Source organism: Bemisia tabaci, chromosome 4 (genome assembly GCF_918797505.1).
Source record: "Bemisia tabaci chromosome 4, PGI_BMITA_v3".
In the NCBI taxonomy this organism is placed as follows: domain Eukaryota; kingdom Metazoa; phylum Arthropoda; class Insecta; order Hemiptera; family Aleyrodidae; genus Bemisia; species Bemisia tabaci.
The window spans coordinates 62,117,701-62,139,278 of record NC_092796.1 but is presented as its reverse complement, the minus strand read 5'-3'; the positions used below and the strand labels follow the sequence as shown (position 1 = coordinate 62,139,278).

The 21,578-nt window shown below is 38.4% G+C and overlaps 1 protein-coding gene across 1 annotated transcript in view; it reads right to left on the bottom strand.

Moving 5' to 3' along the window:
• Nucleotides 1-1,480: 1,480 nt before the first annotated feature.
• Nucleotides 1,481-21,578, bottom strand: part of Setx (probable helicase senataxin) — a 36,761-nt gene continuing 16,663 nt past the window's right edge. The window contains exons 16-21 of the mRNA XM_019043500.2: nucleotides 20,973-21,115; nucleotides 19,564-19,720; nucleotides 17,352-17,611; nucleotides 13,714-13,860; nucleotides 3,894-4,092; nucleotides 1,481-1,670 (exon numbers count right to left, since the gene is read on the bottom strand). Coding sequence (XP_018899045.2) covers nucleotides 1,551-1,670; nucleotides 3,894-4,092; nucleotides 13,714-13,860; nucleotides 17,352-17,611; nucleotides 19,564-19,720; nucleotides 20,973-21,115 — 1,026 coding nt within the window. The 3' untranslated portion in view covers nucleotides 1,481-1,550. The remainder of the gene's footprint in view (nucleotides 1,671-3,893; nucleotides 4,093-13,713; nucleotides 13,861-17,351; nucleotides 17,612-19,563; nucleotides 19,721-20,972; nucleotides 21,116-21,578) is intronic.

Here is a 21,578-nt window from a genome sequence, read left to right as displayed (position 1 = left end):
ACTTTTAAAATATAAATTTAAATATAAATTGAGCAACAATATAAAAAAGCAGGAAAAAAAGAAGAAAGCTGAACCATAAACATATGACTGCAAGCTTGCCCTACAAAATAACAGCAAGTGATGAAGTAACTCAAACATTTTCACAACAGACAAGAATTGCCAACCAAAAACAACTGATGTTACTAAACTTACAGATTGGGTGACAAAAATAAATTTGAAGTAAAATTCATAACCTTCTACACATTTTTTGTCATGCTATGCCTCTGCATTCCAGTTGATTGGGTAGACTCAATGAAGGCTAAAAACCGGGTATTCATAAGATCAATGTCTCTACATCAGCGAATGCTACATGGAGGTATATTGAATGTGCCTTTAAATTTTCCCAAATTAAGTATACTCGTAGGTACCACAGAACAGAATATCTGTTAGAGGGTGCAACTATTATTTCTTTTGTTTTTTTACTAACTTGTGATGTTTGATGTTTTAGAGTATATGTTAGATTAATTTCATGGCCTGGCAGAGACTTGCTCACTACCGAAGATGTCAAACTAATGGTAAATATTTGATGAGATGTTTCATCGCATTAGGTTCGGTTTCTAAGAGTAATTTCCTCTGTTCATCTCCTTAAAATGCAATGCTGTAATGTGTTTTTTTTTTTTTTTTTTTTTTGGCGCATCCAAAAAAAATAGAGAGATTAAAAACAGAACTAAAAAGATGTTTCTCAATATTCAATGATAGGAAATGAACAAATCCATAAAGTAAAAATTTTGTAAGATACTACTTTCTGCCTTTCAGTTGATTGAGGCAGGTAGTTAAAGCAGAGGATGAACACTATTTTTACTTACAAACAGCAATGAATTGTGAGGTTTGGAAAAAAAAAAAAAAAAAAAAAAAACAAAACCATTAATGGCCCTTTTGGAGAAAAACTGCATAGATTAAACATAACGCATAATAAAAATAATTTGCTCCTGAGAACCTAATGAATAAAACACAAATTTATCAAAAATGTTGACAGCAAGTAGGAAACATATAAAATAAATCAATTTGAATCAATTTCTAAAGACACCTGAAGTAAACACACCTCAATACAGATGAGCATCAAACATATACAGATGTTTCAGAAAGAGAATAAGTGAAATTCAGGTACAGTTGAGGAAAAACATACAGATACAGTTAATTAGATAAGAACTAGGCAACAAATATACAAAATAGAATTAGAGATTGTTTTGATTGAGTAAAACCTTAGAGTTCAAATTTTATTGTATCAAAAGTGATGAATATGAAAACTCTGTAGTAAAACCTTAATTCATTGTAAAAACGGATTTATCATTGTTAATATCATAAGTTATCATTCATAAGATTCAGTGACCCTGAGGGAGGATCAAAACTTTAGACTATTTTTCCCTACAGAATTTCAGTATAGATTAGTTCCTTTCTGACTGGATCTAAATGAGAAATAGGTAATTTAAATTCACTCATTTTCACCGGATATTTTTTTGTAAAGATGTATAAGAAGAAGTTTAAGCAACGAGAATTTTTGACAGTTGAGTTCATTTTCGCCCAGGTTTCATCACATGTTGGATATATTTGCCCTGTTTGTTTGTATAAATTCGCTTATAGACATTACGCCGCTTTGCGTCCTCCATCAATGCCTTCCACATCTCATCATCCTATGACAGAAAGCAAAGAGATAAATTACGAAAATCATAGACTGGCAGCTCTTTACTCATCTTGATTTCATCAGATCTATTCCTGCAGGCTGATTTCTTGTGTTGGTCGATAAAGATATTGACACGGGGGAATGAGGCAAGGCTCCTGATAAAAGATGGAAATCTCTGGATAGCCATTGATGAACTGCTGAAAACTCACATGCACATTCTGATAAAGGTTACTCATGGGCTTGGGTATACTAAACATATTTTCTGCCTGTTTCTTGGCACAGAAGTGGCACAATACCACTACACGGTACTCAACAGATTTCCACTTCTTCGCCAGTGGCCGGTGGCATTATTTTATTCTTTCATAATACCTAATCCACTCATCCCTCATCAATTTTCCGAGAAATCCTTTTTGAGTCTCAAAAAACGCAAGTTTTTGAGAAATTTGTTTCTTCGAAAAATTAGGGGGTAATGGCAAAAACTAAGTCGTTTTCAGCTTCAGCAGTCAAAAATAAGTAACCCCATAAGACCCCCAAGTGAAATGATTTATCCATTCCTCTGGACACAAAACAGACTGATCAGTTTCACATGGGGGATTATGGGCAGAATATGCCATCTGAACCAAAAACTTTCTTATCAGACGTAGCAGAGACAATTTTGTTGGACAACATGCAGTTCTTAATGTTGGTTTTTTTTAAATTGTCATTTCTACGAAGGTATGCAAATTTTAAGTTAAAAAAACTGCTTGAAAACTTTTCTCTCTGTTTAATTTTCAACACTTATGAAAACGGAAGCAGATTAACATTGTAATATTTGTTTTTTCCCCCCAGCATTCCTGACCCAACTTCCTTGCAAAAATGTCTGTTTACTTTAAAGAAACGGCATGCTCTGGAATAAACAGTCTAGGACCATATTTAAAATTTGCCACATAAAGAAAACTTACACATTGATAGTTCCAAATTTAAGATGATATGAAATAAGGTAACATACAGGGTGATCCAGACCACCCGTCCACTATCTTTTTCTCGAAAACGGCGGAGAATTGAGCTTCGGGACCAAAACTTTCTGAGGTAAATTGACCCCAAAGAATCGAATGAAAATATTTTCAGCCCCCCAAAATGGCCCCTTGAGGAGGTTTTGGGGGGGAGCCCCCCCGTTTCTCGCAATTTTCAAATGGGAAGGGTATGTTTTGACTTTGGATTCGGAATCTACGGTAAAAAATAAGAACACTTTGTTCTTTGCACTTTTTCCCTAAACCCCCATTTTTTGGAGTTATGGGGCATTTTTGGGGCAATTTTCAATTCGACGCTGTAAGCGGCCAAATCATCCAAATTTCAAAATCTAAAAATCTCCTGAGAGGAGAGGTCAATACCTTTTTATTGATGTGCCACATGACCCCTGTTGCTCCAAAATTTTGGGGGCCACGACCCCCCAAAAATTTGGGGGCTTTGGAGGGCCATGAGTCGAAAATTTCGAAAGGCAAGGGTATGTTTTGACTTCAGATTTGGATTCTACGCGAAAAGTTACGTAGTACTGATATGGCGCATGGCCTGTTTGCTCCAAATTTCTGAAGAACTCCATTCCTCCATAAGAAGCCGTGTATTTTTGGACAAAATAAGGGGTAAAAAAAAATTTGAGCGAACAGGCCATGCGCCATATCAATTCTACGTAACTTTTCGCGTAGAATCCAAATCTGAAGTCAAAACATACCCTTGCCTTTCGAAATTTTCGACTCATAGCCCTCCAAAGCCCCCAAATTTTTGGGGGGTCGTGGCCCCCAAAATTTTGGAGCAACAGGGGTCATGTGGCACATCAATAAAAAGGTATTGACCTCTCCTCTCAGGAGATTTTTAGATTTTGAAATTTGGATGATTTGGCCGCTTACAGCGTCGAATTGAAAATTGCCCCAAAAATGCCCCATAACTCCAAAAAATGGGGGTTTAGGGAAAAAGTGCAAAGAACAAAGTGTTCTTATTTTTTACCGTAGATTCCGAATCCAAAGTCAAAACATACCCTTCCCATTTGACAATTGCGAGAAACGGGGGGGCTCCCCCCCAAAACCCCCCCAAGGGACCATTTTGGGGGGCTGAAAATATTTTCATTCGATTCTTTGGGGTCAATTTATCTAAGAAAGTTTTGGTCCCGAAGCTCAATTCTCCGCCGTTTTCGAGAAAAAGATAGTGGACGGGTGGTCTGGATCACCCTGTATATACATAGATGAAAAAGTCCAATTACCTGGAGGGAGATAAAATTAGAGCATATAAATAGAGAGCACTTAGCTCTAGTTAAAGAGACATTGAGACGCTGCTGATTCTCCAGAAATCCAACACCGTGTGTACGCACAGTTGAAAGGATGATAATATCTTTTTCACTACCTTGATAGCTGTCAATAGTGTTCACCTCTACCTCTTTCAACGTATTTTTTGGTATACTCCTGTAAAATAGAAAACACTGTATGAGTCACAGGCATGATTAATTTTAAAATAGGTCGAGCTTGTTGTAAACAGGACTACTTGAGCACAGTAAAACTAAAATATGAAAAGCTTTGAAGAATAAAGAAAATACCTATGCAGATTTTTGCTTCCTCAGGTTAGGAGCACGAGATCAACCACCAATATACATGCAACTAGTCAAGGAGGAATACGACAAAAAGGAGGTACCTTGGAACGAAATACAATACAAACTTTTTCTATGTGAAGGTAATCAGTTAGTGAATTATAGTCTCCTGAATTATACAACAACTTTACCACAACGCGACCCTTAAAACGTCTAGAATTCAAAATGACGGTCATGATAGGGGCATCGCACCCTGTTAGCATAATTGTCTATTCCATGCGATGAGCAACGGAAAATGGACTCATTTTGCCAGTGGGCCGATGAAGGATTTTCACCTCAGAAAAGGCAAAAATAGTACCAATCAATCGATGTTGAGTATTGGAAAAAAGTTTTGTCAGCGCAAACTATTCACCAGAGATTTCTTTGATACAATACAATTTTACAAGAATTTTGATTATGAGCTTTTAGACTTTTTTAGAGTGTCTAATTTTGCTAAATATCCTGTCGTTGAAAACAAAAAAAAATTCCAACACACTTAATGCAGGCTTACGAATGGCAAAAAAGGATAGAAAACATGACTGTTGACAAGTTCAAAAAATTTGGGCTTGATCCTTTTAGTTTTCACTAGTTTGACACCAGCTTGATGGCGAGCTTGACGCTATGTTGCTGTCTTGACACCTTAGCGTGAAAAAAATTCCAGTAAAATCATAAAGCATAAAAAATATTTCCAGTAAATTTCTTATGCTTTCAACAACAATTTTTTCAAACGTCAATCATTGTCTGATACCATTTCTGTCGATTTTTGCGTATTTTGGAATGAAAACCCTCCATCTACCCGTTGGCGGAATTAGCCCATTTTCAGTTGCCCATTCCACGGAATGATTTAAGTTTTTTATATTTTTAGGAACCAACTACAGTTCTCACTGATTAAATCATATATTTAAAATTTTACAAGAACTCTGGCATTCTTAAGTTGAAACTTGTTTCTTAAGATGTTACTTAGGATGAATATTCCCCAGGGGCTAAAATCGATGTTTGCATTTAAGATGTAAAGTACTTTGAGGCAAAGCAATTCAAAAAAATTAAAGCGAGGACTAAGGATGTAGGTGTAATTGATAGACTGATTTAGATTTTGGATGGATATTGGATATCCATGAGTAACAAAGTCTCTGAGGGGACTGGACTGTTTCGACCAGAGCTTAAGAAATCATCTTTCCATTTTTGGGCTTCCTTATTTGTATCAAAGGAACCTTCATAGTTCATATGTATGACTTTCAAGCCACCACAATTTTTTTTTTTTTTTAAATTGAAAAATCCTAATCTTAAGGATCTTTTAATTGTACGTAAAAGACTTCAAGCTTTCTGAGAATGTCCAGAGGTAATAACATCAGAGGCCTCAGCATCAAGAGTAGCTCATTGTCAACATTCACTTGCTGCTGCTGCCCCCTCTTCGCAGGTTGATGGAGAACAAAGAACAAATGAACAAATCATCATCCTTGATGATGGCAAATTTTTGTGAGTTGAAATCTGTCAATTATATGCAGGATTTTGACCTTTAAACTGAAAGCAAACTGTCTTGGCCATTACACCAAAAAGGCCAACTTAAAGATAATTCAGTAAAAACAAATATTTTACAGCAAATGTGATAACTAAGAACCAATGACTGAAGGAAGAAATATGAGCCTCTCAAAGAGCAAAAATTTTGTTTGTTTTACTAAAATGTTCGTTGAATAAAAAACTCGGGGAAAATGTTTTCGTTTTGCCCTAAAAATACCATCTTTTCAAGAGTTGAGCACTTTCTCAGCTACATATGACCACACACTGCTTTTTCTGCACTTGACAAACACTTTGTGGCAGAATAAAATTGATATTTGCTTTGCAGGGTGTACAACAAATTTACCTCTGATTTGTAATTTAGTGACACCTAATTGGACCACATATTGCAATTAGGAACTAAGATTCCTAGCTCATTAAAGATATAAAAAATTGACTACATTTTGCAATTAGGAACTACAATTTCTGGCTCATTTGTAAAAACACTTATGTGCATAGGGAAACCAATGGTACATACGTTGTATCTAAACTGAGCCAGGAATGGACCACTAGACAAGGTACGAACTTAAGCAATCTGATACATGTTTCTTAACGAGAATTTCACATAAAACACGATTAACGCAACGAATAATACTGAAACGAACTCCTAACGAAGGTATTAACGCTTTTACTTCACATTTTTTTTTTTTTTTTTTTTTTTTTTTTTTTTTTTTTTTTTTTTTTTTTTTTTGGGTGAGGGGAAAAATTCGAACCAGTGCCCCCATCACAGGGGTCACCGAGGCCTAGCCCTCAGCACCCCCCATCACAGGGGTCACCGAGGCCTAGCCCTCAGCACCCCCCATGAAAGGGGCCCATCGAATACCGGTACGGCAGCGACCATCAGCCGGCGAAAGGCCGTCGGAACGACCCCTAGCCGACCAGTGACAGCCGCTGAGAGATGGAAAAATCCGGTTATGTGGGGTTAGATCACGCCGCTGTGTTCCATACCCACTAAACGACCCCTCCAGGCCACACTCCGTACAAGTGTGGCCCGTCGGGCGCTCTATCCTCCCGTCGGATGTCCAAAAGGCACTCTTCGAACGGCAGTTAACGGCACCGGCCCCCGGGAGGCCGGCACCCCTCAGCCCCCCCCCCCACGCGGGAGGAGGGTCCCCCCACCCTCAGGGACCGATCTGCCAAGGCCATCATTGTACCCAGCGAGTGGGGCGTTGGAGGGGGAACCTGGGCCCAAGCACTGAGCCCTGCGGCAGCCCCCCAAAGGGCTCTGGAGACCGAGAACTGGAGGGCTGGGAGGGCAGAACCAGCTACGTCTCGCTCAGCCCTCGAGGCACCCGACCCAATGCGGCCCCGGAAGGGGGCAGCCTAACGTGACTCGACTCCGCGGGTGCGTCGTGCCCGATATCCCCAGTTGGATAGCCTGCGGTAAAAACAAGAAGGTATCCCTGATCCGGAACAAACAACAAATCGCCGCATTCATTGAGAGGCCCAGAAAAGGGAGGAAGGGGCCGGGGTTCACTAGCGAACTACCCCCGACCAACTCGGGTGCGCGGGTGCGTCAAACCCGAATCCAAGGGAGGATCCCTGCGCCGGTGGGGCCCCACCGGTGGTAAAATTCCACAAAAAACCCTCCGATGGGACCCCGGGGTGTGGGCCCCGCAAGAGGCCGGGGAGACCCCCAACGTGACCCACCGGTTCTGTGAGTGTGTCCAAAATTTAACGTCCGGGGACGGAGGCAACGGCAACGCGGGCGGCGAAGAACGGAGACGGCTGAAGTTCGAAAGGGTCCGGACCGAAGCGACGGCTAGCAGGTAGATTGTTTACGTTTCTGTTTATAAATTGACTGGCAAGGCCGGGCCGAGCACTAATTGGACAGCTTTATGCAATAAGGAACTAGGGTCAAATTTTCGATTTTTTTTTTATGATGAATTCCGTATCAGGAGGGTATTTACTTACTATTGAGAAAAAGAAAATCCTCAAAAACAATTTTTATCCCGCTTCAGCGACCCCGCAAAAATTTGCCGTCGCAGGATCACGCGAAGTTCATTTTGCAATTGGGACCTATACTATGGTTCCCTATTGCGTAATGCGAAACTCGGATTTCCCATTTTGCAATTCGGAACTATAGACAGGACGGCATAATGCTTTCCCGGCATTCTCGGCTCCTGTTCGACCGATCTTGCTGATTTTTGGTATCCGGGGGTATTTTTCGACGGGAAACTCGAATTTCTGGTCAAATTTTGAAAATTCAAAAATCCAAGATGGCGGATGTGGCCTAAAATGCTATCTCGGCTCTTGTTCGATCGATCTTGCTGATTTTTGGTATCCGGGGGTATTTTTCGACGGGAAACTCGAATTTCTGGTCAAATTTTGAAAATTCAAAAATCCAAGATGGCGGATGTGGCCTAAAATGCTATCTCGGCTCTTGTTCGATCGATCTTGCTGATTTTTGGTATCCGGGGGTATTTTTCGACGGGAAACTCGAATTTCTGGTCAAATTTTGAAAATTCAAAAATCCAAGATGGCGGATGTGGCCTAAAATGCTATCTCGGCTCTTGTTTGATCGATCTTGCTGATTTTTGGTACCAGGAGGTACCGTAATAGCACACCTAGTCTTAGAGATGTTTTTAAAACGTGTCAATGACACCAAGCCTCATTTCTGAAATGTTTCACGTGATACTTTAAAAACCCGAATGAAGTGTCAAACACGAAGCCACTCTTTGTTCAACACATTCCCATGTCACCACATTTTATGTGTCTGTGAAACATTTGCAGATTGTGTCACCGAAATGTTTCGAATTCATTTTTTACATATTTCAATGACACAATGGGCAAAGGTCTCCGTTGGCAGTGCATTTTTGACACATTTCTGACACATTTGTAAAACAATGAGCCTTTAACTCAGATTTTCCTCTGATTTTCTAAATGTTTATGACACATTTTCGGTATAATCACTACAGTCCATGTAGTATTAAACACGAGCCCACTCTCTGTTCAATACATCCGCATGTCACTACTTCTTAACCGTAAAAAAATTTTCAGACATCTGTTTTAGCAAATGTCGTGGAGGCATTATAGCTATCAAATCAAGTGCCTGGTTGGCCTGATTACAGACTATGCCTAAGGAGAGTATGGAACTATGGGTTCACTCCATCAGTATTAAACTATCAGAGGGATTAGGACGTCCTCACTTTAGAAAAGTAGGTATACGCAAAGCATGATGTACGGTTTCAATATTTTAGATAATCCATAACTTATAAGCTCTTATGGAGATAAATGCTATGCATACCAAGAATTTAAAACTATTTTTAACTCTGTATAATTAAATAGCCAAAAAGTAAACCTTGAGACAAAAAAATAAACCAAAATTTGGTAAAATTGGAAAATGAAACGTCAACGCTCTCTGGTGGGTTCAGTTTGATCTAGGAAAATTTTTAGAAAGGTCTGAGAAATGTTTTCAACTTGTGTTCACCAGGTTTTAATGACAATCAAGGCACTGTTTTGTTTAACTGATATATTCCTGACACATTTCTGAAATAAATTTCCTTACCCTTATGCGTTTAAATTAATTTTATAAATGGTTATGACGTACGATCGCCGCGGATCAATTAAATGAGAGTGATACGAGTATTTCAACTGGAGAGCAATGAGGGAAATCCGTACACGAAAATCTGAGGGCGTTTCAAATACCATTCCGTCACGTTTCATACATAGATCAACATATAGCTGTACCCTATCAGATTAAAAATACGAAATATCTGCCAGTTGTTTCTGAAACATGTTTTTGAAGGATCTTGGAAACGTTGCTAAATTGTGTCAGAAATATGTCAGGTTTATTTCTCAGAAACTTCGAACTTCCAAGAATTTCTGCAGCAACGTTTTAAATATGTTTTAGAAATGTTTCCAAAATATTTAGTTGATCTCCTTTCCCAACATATCGTACACAAATCTAATATGAATCTGTGCCTGGGTCGTTAAAAAAAAAATTGACACAATTACAAATTTTTTCCGATAGATGTCAATAAAGGTTCATTGATTTTCATATAAATTGTGGCAGAAATGTTCCATAAATATGTTTCAATCATAGGCTTAGCTGTGGCAATGGTTTTGAAATGTTTTTGAAACCTTTCTGATATAGTTTATTGAACGGACTGCAATATATTGACAACACATAGCTGACACAATTCTTACACATTTTTTGGGTGGGTTATTGATGCCTTTTTGAAATAAGTTTGAAACGTTTCCAACTTATTTTTAAAAAAGTTTGAATGACCGCAATTAGAAACATTTTCGATTTGTTTTCAATACGTTTCAAAGACACAGCCAACTTGCCCATTTCATGTATTCGTTTTGAAAATTTGTTGGAAACATATGTCAATGACTGATCCGAGATTGACATAATTTGAAACATTTTAAAAACATTCCATTGTGTAACTGTGTTATTAGGGATTTTGGACGGGAAACTTGAATTTCTGGTCAAATTTTGAAAATTCGAAAATCCGAGATGGCGGATGTGGCCTAAAATGCTATCTCGGGCTGCTCGACCTATCGTGGTGAATCTTGGTTGTATAGGGGGTATTTTTGGCCGGGAAACTCAAATTCCTAGCCGAGTTTCGAAAAATTGAAATTTTTCAAATTTTGACATTGAGCTTGTTCAGTGATTTTTGATTTTTGCGTTTTTTGAAGTATTTACTACGCATAAGCCACAAATAATTTCTCCGATATTTTTCGCATTTCAATCCACGAAAAACAAGTTTGAGGTTGCGTCTTCTTGAGCTCCCCTTTAAACATGTGTCCGAGGAATGAAAGATCCCCCAGGGGATACTTACTCAAGTAAGGTCATTTTCAGTCACATCCACCATCTTGGATTTTCGAATTTTCAAAATTCGATCAGAAATTCGAGTTTCCCATCCAAAAATACTACCTGGTACCAAGATTCACCGCGATAGATGGAGCACGAGCCGGGATAGCATTTTAGGCCACATCCGCCATCTTGGATTTTTGAATTTTCAAAATTTGACCAGAAATTCGAGTTTCCTGTCCAAAAATACCCCCGGATAACAAAAATCAGCAAGATCGATCGAACAAGAGCCGAGATAGCATTTTAGGCCACATCCGCCATCTTGGATTTTTGAATTTTCAAAATTTGACCAGAAATTCGAGTTTCCCGTCGAAAAATACCCCCGGATACCAAAAATCAGCAAGATCGATCGAACAAGAGCCGAGATAGCATTTTAGGCCACATCCGCCATCTTGGATTTTTGAATTTTCAAAATTTGACCAGAAATTCGAGTTTCCCGTCGAAAAATACCCCCGGATACCAAAAATCAGCAAGATCGATCGAACAAGAGCCGAGATAGCATTTTAGGCCACATCCGCCATCTTGGATTTTTGAATTTTCAAAATTTGACCAGAAATTCGAGTTTCCCGTCGAAAAATACCCCCGGATACCAAAAATCAGCAAGATCCATCGAACAGGAGCCGAGATAGCATTATAGGCCACATCCTTAATCTTGGATTTTCGAATTTTCAAAATTTCACGATTCACGGGTTTGTTGACCTATTCAAGGGTTTATCGATCAATTCACGGATTTTTCGAACGAATCACGGGGTTGTCAATCGATTCACGGATTTGCGGATCGATTCGCTGGTTTTTGATCGATTCACGGTCGTCAATCGAATCAGTGCCGATCAAATCACGTCAATCGGTTCATGTTCTAACTTTTCGATCGATTCATGTCGGTCATGTCGGAATCATGACACCGGTTTTTCAATAATTTGTCGATCGATTCGGTGTTGATCGATTCATGCTTTCATTTTTTGATCGATTCATGTCAATCAAATCTATAAACCCTCCCGTCCAAATTGCATGTTAATATTTGCCACCATTCTCGAAATATTAGCAAGTCGGTAGGTATCCATATTTTTGGCACACCCTGTTTTTTGTAGAATATCTTTCCGCAGGGACAATGCACCTCCCCCCTTCCTCGTATGATGGAAGGAAGGGGTGTTTTCTCTGTTGGGATTAACCCTCCAGTTTGTAATGGTGACACCAGGGTCGTCTCCCCTATGCAGTCAGTGCTAAAACAATCTATAGTTCCTAATTGCAAAATGAGCTTCCCCGGATTCTTCATTTTGCAATAAGGAACTATAGCCTTTTTTTGTAATTATTGGCAACAGTGTGATGTTTTTGACGAATCTGTCAACACAGGGTGTTAAAGAAACTCCATAGCTATAAAATGAACCATCAAACCGCAACATTGATCGTTTTGATGAAAAACGCCAATGGTTTTTGCAAAAGTTGCTCTCCTGAAAACCTACCGTTCTGCCTATAGTTCCGAATTGCAAAATGCTATCCAATTGAGATTACAAAATTTATCACCAGGAATCGACGACCGCGGTTATCAGATGACGCGCGACGCGTAGTTCTTATCATGTGAGCATATGAGCCAACAATTAACAAATGTGTCTGAATCAATGGCGGAATACCGCCTATAGGGCCCCCTAGCCGAGAGCAATGCACACGACAACCATGAAATGAAATGAATGAAAAACGAAAACGATGGCGGAAACGCCCCAGGGGCCACCCGCCAGGCACAGAAGGGACAACACCCACGCAGGCAAAAGATGAGATGCTATTATCCTGAACTGTTTTTTACGTGGTGCCTTCTCCACGGTGAATATGTATGAATGAAATGAAGCCCACGTAGGCATTGCCCCACCCCGCCCAGCACCGGACCCCCAGAGACATCCCCAACCACCGAGCCCTTTTCGAGTGGGGCCAACACATGAGCATGAGATGAATGAAATGAAAAGATGAAGATCGGTTCTGGGGTATCGCGAGATGAAGGTTATCGTATGCAAAACTCCCGACCCCAGACCCCAAGGACGGCACCCCGGCCACTGAGAAAAATCAAGGTTCCAAAATAATAAATTTCCTAAAAATTAAGGCACACATGCACACACGATACAAATAAATGGTTCTAAAAAGAAATAGTACTGAAAAGTTCGGTTTCCTCTCCTAAAAAATAATCCAATAAGTAACACGGTTCTTATACGTGGCGAACACGTAAAAAATGGCGGACGGGTCTACAAAAATTTAAAGGTTCAAATAAAACGGAAAGGTACAACCTGGTCGCCGATTCCAAGTTTCTAGGTCTGTTCCTGCATATCACCGACAACTTCAGCCACTTTTAAACTAAATTTCCACAAAAAATTCACTAATTTTACTCAAATAAAACGGAGCTGTACTGAAAGCAGCCATCTCCGTTCACCGCGCTGACGTCACTCTCTTTTACTTCACATTGGTTACGAGGAATTTGAACTGCCCGCTCACAAGAAACTCAAAGCTCTACGTGAGTCAAATCGTGCACTACAACGGTTTCAGCAATCTTCTCAATCGAGCAATGTTCATTTCCCACCATTTGTTGTTCAAACTATAAGCAATTTGCTATAGCTGAGCCAAAGCGTCAAAATTGAGGTTGCCAGATTTTAATATAGCAGAGACTGTCATGGTAACGTTTAGCGCGCGATGTGAATCACGTAGAGCGCTGAGTTTTCGTGAGCGGGTGGTTTGAATTTACGCATCAAGAATCATTAAATATCTTCGTAAGGAGTTGATATCGGTAATTTTCGTTGTGCGCGCCGTGTTTTACGTGAAATTTTGTTTAAGAAACATGTATCAGAATGCTGAAATTCGTACCTTGTCTAGTGGTCCATTGTAGTTCCAAATTGCAAAATGTGGTCGAATTAAAGAGCTATTTTAAATTCCACTTGTACCTCTTATTCCTTTGAGAGTTGAAGTTTTTGAAGATTAACAAATTTGCACATCCTAGGATGTGGGCTTTACATTGAATTAAGAAGAATCTGAGGCTGAATCCTGTAAAATTGCTTAACAAACGGCGAGCAGATGAGATACATTTTTCCTAATATCTTAAATGATACATACACAATTTTTTCAAGCTTTGTTAGGAATAATTTTCTCTGTTTCTGGTATGGTGTGATCACTCCAATTGACATGACTCTGGTATCTGGTCGGCTCAAGATTTCCTGGATTAAATTTATGACAATTGTTGCCTCTTCTTCATTTGTTTCCCTGAAATGAAAATGAAACAGAGCCTGTGATGAGAATGTTTTATGCAATTATTGTTTTAATAAATTAAAATTAATAACTAGCTCTATAAATATAGGCATAGAAAAATCACCGCAGAGAACGCCCAAACGAGTTGATGCAGTCGATTCTTCATCGGACGATTTACTGCAGACAATTTACTTCTTGTATGGACAGTTCATCACCTCACTGTTTGTTACTAGATAATTCCCAAACTGATAAAGTCAGAGAATTTTAAAAAAAAGGAGCTAGGAGATATTATGCGCAATATTTCCTTAACGCTTCAAGTAGGTCAGTTGTGCTGGTCACAGAATCGTGTTTTGATGCTTTATTCTTGCAGATCGACTAAAAATAATAAGATGAGTCCAAACAGCAACTTTTTTATTCACTATCGCGGTGGATGACGTCAAAAACCCGACTTTTCAAAGGACGATATCTCGATTAATATTCAACGTAGAAAGTTGCTGTTTGGACAGATCTTATTTTTAGTTAATTACAACTATCAAGCATCGAAACAAGAATCTGTGACCAGCGCAACTGGCCCATTAGGCTCAGGACTGGGCAACATGTTGTGGAAGGTTAAAAATTTTGGATACAATACAAATGAAAATGTGAAAGGAGATGAATGAAAATCAAACAAAGAGTGAAGAAAAAACCTTTTATAATAATAGAATGACAGTGATAGACTGAAAAGGATCCCTCTTGACCCCCTCTTTGCTATGACAACCCAGCATGGCAATCCCCACTATAGTATCATCGCCCCTATCTGCTTGTCTGGTGAGCAACCTGCTGCTCACCTGATTTAACGTACATCTTTAGCGCTAATTCTAACAACAACTTAAAGAGCCTCCCAAAAAAGAGGCTGATTTTGGCCCCTTTTTAGGTATTCGATTCGACCATCGGACCAAGGTTTAAATGGAAGCTTATAGTAACAGAAAACTCAGGAAAAAATTTCAAGATGAGTATAGGAACCGTTTTCGAGTTACAGGGGGGCAAAGGGGTCGCAATCTGGCCTAATTTTTTGCTGTTTTCTTGTGGAATTGATGTATCGGCGGGGTTCTCATCGTTGTTTACGCATGTGTAGCACATGGATTCCTACGTGTTTTTACACGTAGAATCTATTTTTAACGTTGCCGAATCGATATATTGATCAATTAAATCGATTTTGATATATCCAATTTCATAACCAATTTCATTCCTGATCAAAAAATCGATTTTTCATAAAAATATAAATAAATAGTCGATATATCGATCTGACATACACAACTCTTGCCATTTTTTACGGATATTCGATGGTTCTTTTGGATTGACATTGGAAAAATCTAACAGACATGATTGGAGCACATCGATTCGTTTGTGATTATTCTCGCAAAATCAATTTTTGAAGTCCACGAGTCGATTTATTGACTGGACGTATTGACTTCTTGTGATTTTTATGAAAAATCGATTTTTTGATCAGGAATGAAATTGGTTAATTACAGTCTGAGGGTGGAGATATGCACCTAACATGGTCGGAGCACGCCATGTCCACGTACTTATACACGTAGAATCATTTTTAAGGTTGACGAGTCGATTTATCGATTGCGGTCATACCTGGCCAACTCGAGGGACAGTTTATCTTCCTTCAAATATGCTGATCCGGAATTCTCATACTGTTCCATAAAAAGGTAGATGCGTGTACGTATCTCCTTAAATCATTTTAAGTGAAGTCATTCATTCACTCATTCACTCCGGTGTCGATGGATTTGGTTCCAATCACATGAAGTCAATATGACCAGTCAATAAATCGACTCGTGGACTTCAAAAATTGATTTTGCAAGAATAATCACAAACGAATCGATGTGCACCAGTCATGTCTGTTAGATTTTTCCAATGCCAATCCAAAAGAACCATCGAATATCCGTAAAAAATCGCAAGAGTTGTGTATGTCAGATCGATATATCGACGCGTCGACGTTTAAAATTGATTCTACGTGCAGAATTACGTAGGAATTTATGTGCTCCAATCATGAAGGGTACATTTCTCCGATCTTGGACGGAGAGACACCGATCTCAATCCCGATAAACCATCGATTTTCCGCAAAAAATCGCATCAATTCAATACAATTGATCGATATATCGACTTATCGAGGATATATATCGATTCCACGTATAAAAATTCGTAAGAGTCGATGTGCTCCAATCATGTTGGGTACATATCTCCGATCTCGGATGGAGCAAACCCGATTTTAATTCCGCTAAGTCATCGATTTTTCGTAAAAAGTCGCAAAAATTCGATACAAACTGTAGATAAATCGACTCGTCAATGTTAAAAATCAATTTTCCGTGTCAAAATACACAGTGTTACACTGTTACATGTGCTTCAGTCATTTCAGGTGCATTTATTCATTCATGAATCGAAAATAAACAATTTCGATCCTGAAATAGCATCGATTTTCCTTAAAAAATCGTTCAAAATCGATTTAACTGATCAATATATCGATTCGGCAACGTTAAAAATAGATTCTACGTGTAAAAACACGTAGGAATCCATGTGCTACACATGCGTAAACAACGATGAGAACCCCGCCGATACATCAATTCTACAAGAAAACAGCAAAAAATTAGGCCAGATTGCGACCCCTTTGTCCCCCCGTAACTCGAAAACGGTTCCTATACTCATCTTGAAATTTTTTCCTGAGTTTTCTGTTACTATAAGCTTCCATTTAAACCTTGGTCCGATGGTCGAATCGAATACCTAAAAAGGGGCCAAATTTTGGGAGGCTCTTTTCCTGATTCAATTTTTTTTTCCTGCAAAAATCTGAATTTCTCCGAAAAATTGATTTTTTCAAGAAAAACCTCAATTTTCCAGAGAATGTATGTATGATAGAGATGAATCTAAGTCATTTTTGGATTTAGCAGCCACTGAAAGACGGATAAGTATGAATTGCATGCATATTGAGAGCAACCCAAATAGGGCATATTCATGCTGAGTTCCATAGCAGAAACATAGAGCTGCATGATTTTTTAGGGCTTCAATAACTGCCTCTAACTGTATCTTAGCATTCGTGTAGACGGACTATTGAGTGGTTATTAAGAAGCCTTTAATTTTCTTTTTTGGGATGAAACCCTCTTTTTCAAATCCAATCAGGAATCAGCAAACAGAAGGTTATGTTGCGATGTAAAGTCCAAAAATCGTCCAGCAAGGAAAAGGTGACATGACGAAGAGGGTCAAATTGAAAACTACCACTTTCTGCAGCTTTTAGTTTTTGGAAGCCATACTTTCCAGTGATATAAAGTTTCTTTCATGAGTTCTTTTCCAATGCTTGAACTATGCCATATTTTGCACATACCTCTTCAATCACTGGATTAATTTTCACGATTTGTTTACAACACATTCAAATTCTATTCGTAATTCAATGTTGAAAAGATAAATGTAAAAAAATGTACAGCCATCAAGTCAATTTACTCTCTGCTTGCTACATTCAAATTACTTACCCATCAGCTTCTGCTTTGCAAGAAGTTGACAAAACAACATACGGGAGCAAGGGACTGCTGTTTGATCGTTTGTTTGCTGACTGATGAGTAATCAACTTCCCCTCATAGAAGAAATTATTTGGCCATTGACAGATTTCTTGGTGCATTCTATATTGGGTATCTAGAAAAAACAATGGTTTCCTCTTTCCTGTGGTACTTTTTGTGAAGGTACTATAGAGACGCGAAAACATTGACTGACCAAAACCATATCTTAGGCAAGTCTGAAAAAAGAAATTGAAGGATAGAAAATGTACACAAATTCATTCAACATTTACTATTATGAGAGCAGATATTCTATAAGAAAATTCCCCTAAAATTTTCTCACATTTTAGCGAGCATCTTTCACCACTCTTACTCCACTCTGGTCTATGGTGATCTAGATTCTCACCTTACGAAAAACTCATTTTTTTTTTTTTTTTTTTTTTTTTTTTGCAAGGGGGGGGGGAGAATTCGCTTTTTTTTAATTAACTTAGCACAAGAAATCAAATTACAGAGCAAATAGAAACTCTACTCCAAGTTAGAGAGGTACTTAACCCTTAGATGACGAACCGGGTCTATGAAGCCCGGCGGCTTCTTATTTTTCACGCCACGGCAGTTGTAATTATCCGAGAGGTCTGTCCTTCACAAATAGCTCTACAAAAACCCTTGTGAACATATTTCCCGAAAAAAAAATTTCAAACAATTTTTTTTAGACACAGCGATTTTTTTTTTTTAATGTCACCCCTAGAATGACTGACTTGGGCCTGCAAGGCCCGTATTGAGAATGCATGGGTATTCGATAGCTGCGATGCTTTTTTCTCTGTTTTTTGTAGCATTTCCAGCTTTATTCCCTCAATCCATGATTTGACAGGGCGTCCTCTGCGTTGGCGTTCATAGGCGTTATGTATTGTTGTTATTTAAGGAATGCTTTTAAATTATTTCAAATTTTTCGACAAGTTAGAGCAAATTTTGGATATTACTTTCAGTGAATTATGAGGTAAACACAGGACAAAATTTCTTGTGAAGGATATGTAAAGACGTTACCTTTTAGTTGTAAGAAAATAATGCATGGTGGTTCCTAGACAGTATATTACCTCCATGGCCACTTCTCAGCTACAACAATTACAGCAAAACCTCAGGAAAACCATTAGAAACTTCACAAGAAATTTTGTCCCGCATTTACCTCATAATTCACTGTAAGTAATATCCAAAATTTGCTCTAACTTGTCGAAAAATTAGAAATAATTTAAAAGCATTCCACAAATAACAACAATACATAACGCCTATGAACGCCAACATAGTGGACGCCCTGTCAAATCATGGATTGAGGGAATAAGGCTGGAAATGAGGAGATGCACTCTGTCAGAGGAGCTCTGGCTAGATTGCTGTCAGTGGCGGTTGGGTGTCGCAGAGCGCACAGAAGCGCTATGAGAGCGACTTACTAGAAGTAGTATAAGTACGACAACACATTTTAGACTTTTCTTTTTCTTTTCACGAAATTAAAAAATAACTTTCTAAGTGCAAAACTTTGAAAGAGATACATCAGAAAGTACTAATTTTTTGGCTACTGGAAGGAGGGAGAGGGGGTAAGGGGGGTAAGGTTGCCCCCTCCCTCTCAAATTCAAGTATACTTATAGGGGTAATAATGTTTCTTCAATGTAACTTACTCAAAATCTCAAAACAGATATAAAATGTTTTTATAACGAGAGGCTCCTAGATCTGAGGGGACTGGGGAGAGGAGGGGGAGATTTAGAGGGGGAAGGGGGGGCAGTTTATGGGCGGAAATAGAATTTGGGACCTTCATTATAGAAGACGAAGTATGAAGATCATAAAATTCTACAAAAAATAGAGAAAAAAGCATCGCAGCTATCGAATAACTATGTATTCTCAATACGGGCCTCGCAGGCGCGGGTTAGTCATTCGTGCAGGTAAAAACGGTTAGTCATCTAAGGATTAAAAAATGCATGTTTTTTTAAGGGTAAATATTTTGGTACGTTAATGTACAGATATAGGAAAAACAGGTATCTAGATTCAATGTTTCATTTAATGATACACCTTTATTCTTGCACCTTGCAGCTTTGATAATGAAAACAAGAATTTACCAAAAACAAATTAAATATATTTTTGAATTCTACAACTCATGAGGATTTCGAAATCTGCAACATGATGAAAAAGTCAGGCTGGAATGTCTTACCGGTGAGAGAACAGTGGGACTAAGCTGATTGGGGTCTCCTACAAGGATTAAGGATTTGGTCCCAAGGAGAAGAGGAATCAAAGCTTCCGGCTCGGTGCACTGAGTAGCTTCATCAATGATGCACACAGAAATTGGTAACTTGCTTGAACCCTCAGAACTGAAAATGTTGAAATAAAAAAGAACTACAATTAAAGCTCTGGTTTGTTGGCTCTTTCTGAGGGCTAGATTTCATTTTTAATTGACAATTAAGGTTCATTCAAGCCAATTGGACACAAAGCAACAGGCAACTTTTTACAAACAAGTTTGGAGAAGACTTCAAACCAACCCTTCAAATCAATATTATGGACTACACATTGTTTCCTATGATTCTGTCTGTAGATTGATAATTTCTGCTTGATAACGTACAGACCCTGTACCTGTCCATAAGGAGAAACCAGTAGATAAGAAGGTTGGTAAGCAAATAGAGAAAAATGTTTTCACCTTGTAGAGGAAAAAGTTAAGAGAACCCTAATTTTGAAAAGAAATTTGGTTTAAAACGTGTCTAAATGGGACAGCGGCAAGCCATTTATAAAGAGTTGAAGTGCAATTCTACAAATATAAAATATTGTAATAAAAACCAAGAAATTCATTAAAAAGTACAGAAAAGCAGTTGCAAGGGAAAGAAAATCTAATCACAGTTTGACAGTTGAGATGATGCAGTAAGGCAAAGCCTGAAGCTCGCTTGGCTACATAATTAGAGCCCATCAAAATATTGTATCAAACTGGTCCCATTTTCGCTATTATCAGAACGCGGTATTTTTGACAGTTACGGTTTAAAAAATCGGAAAAATTCCTGGTAGCTCAGTTCACTCCTTACTTTAAAAAAATGAGTACTACTGGCCCATTAAGTTGTAAAGTCAAAAGAACTTGGGGTAAGAGTTGGATTCACCTGATATTCTGGGTTATTGAATTTATATCGAGATATCAGGTGTTTCCCCTTCAGTGCGATTGTAAATCCTTCCAATTTTACCAAATTTAGGCTAATTAATTACTTTGGTTTACCTGCTTTTTGTTTTGCAATCTAGTGAGAAAGAGTTCAAATAACCGGATTCATCAAAAAAGTCACTCAATTTGGCTCATAGAACCCCAAGTTTCCATGGCAGGATCACTGCCTTAATCAATCAAGTACTCTCAGCAGCTTTAATCTTTAATGGTGATTCTGAGTGATGTAGGGGCATGATCTGCCACGATGTTGCGCTCCTACACAGTCTGTGTCTTTGAGAAGCAATAATTATTGTAATGGACAAACGTCTAGCAATATTAACACTGAGTAGTGAAACAAAAAATTGGTTACAATCTCAAAAATGATTTTCATTTTCAGTCCTTGTGGATAAACGTGATACTTTAAAAAAAAAGTAAGGAGGTCTTACTAGTTTTCTGAAGTAAAAACTGATTTCATTTGAGTTGTGAGACATGAGGATAAAGTTACAGCTACAACTTGGGCTTTTCGAAGAAAGTCCTCCTCATTGTCATCTTTTGACCTGTTCTGTCTTCTCTTTTTTGCTTCTGGAGTCTGTAAAAATTAAAAATTTAAATTATTACTTTGCTTATCCACAATTTCGTCATTTACGAAGGCATCAAACAGCCTGATCAACCAGTCTTTGGTATTCCTGTATCATGTACAAAAAATGGAGTTGTTAATCACTGATGCACTGTATTACACTTGATAATTATTCCACCCAACAAACTTAACAAAGAAATTGAGAGGTGGAACTGACCAATCTCATAACTTCATTTTCCCTAAGTCTGGTCCTGTCATCAAACAAAGAATGCAAAGTTGTAACAATTGGCCTGCTGATTTGTTTCTTGGGCCGAATGTTTTCATTGTTTAAAGGCCTAGTGGCTTCATATTTTAAGTAAAACTCTGACAAAGTGGGCTTGATACTGAGCTCTTAATTTTAATAAATAACCTAAATACATCGAGTTTGATTTCAGTCATCTGTCAATTAACAGTTATCAGCTGTACAGTTCATTTT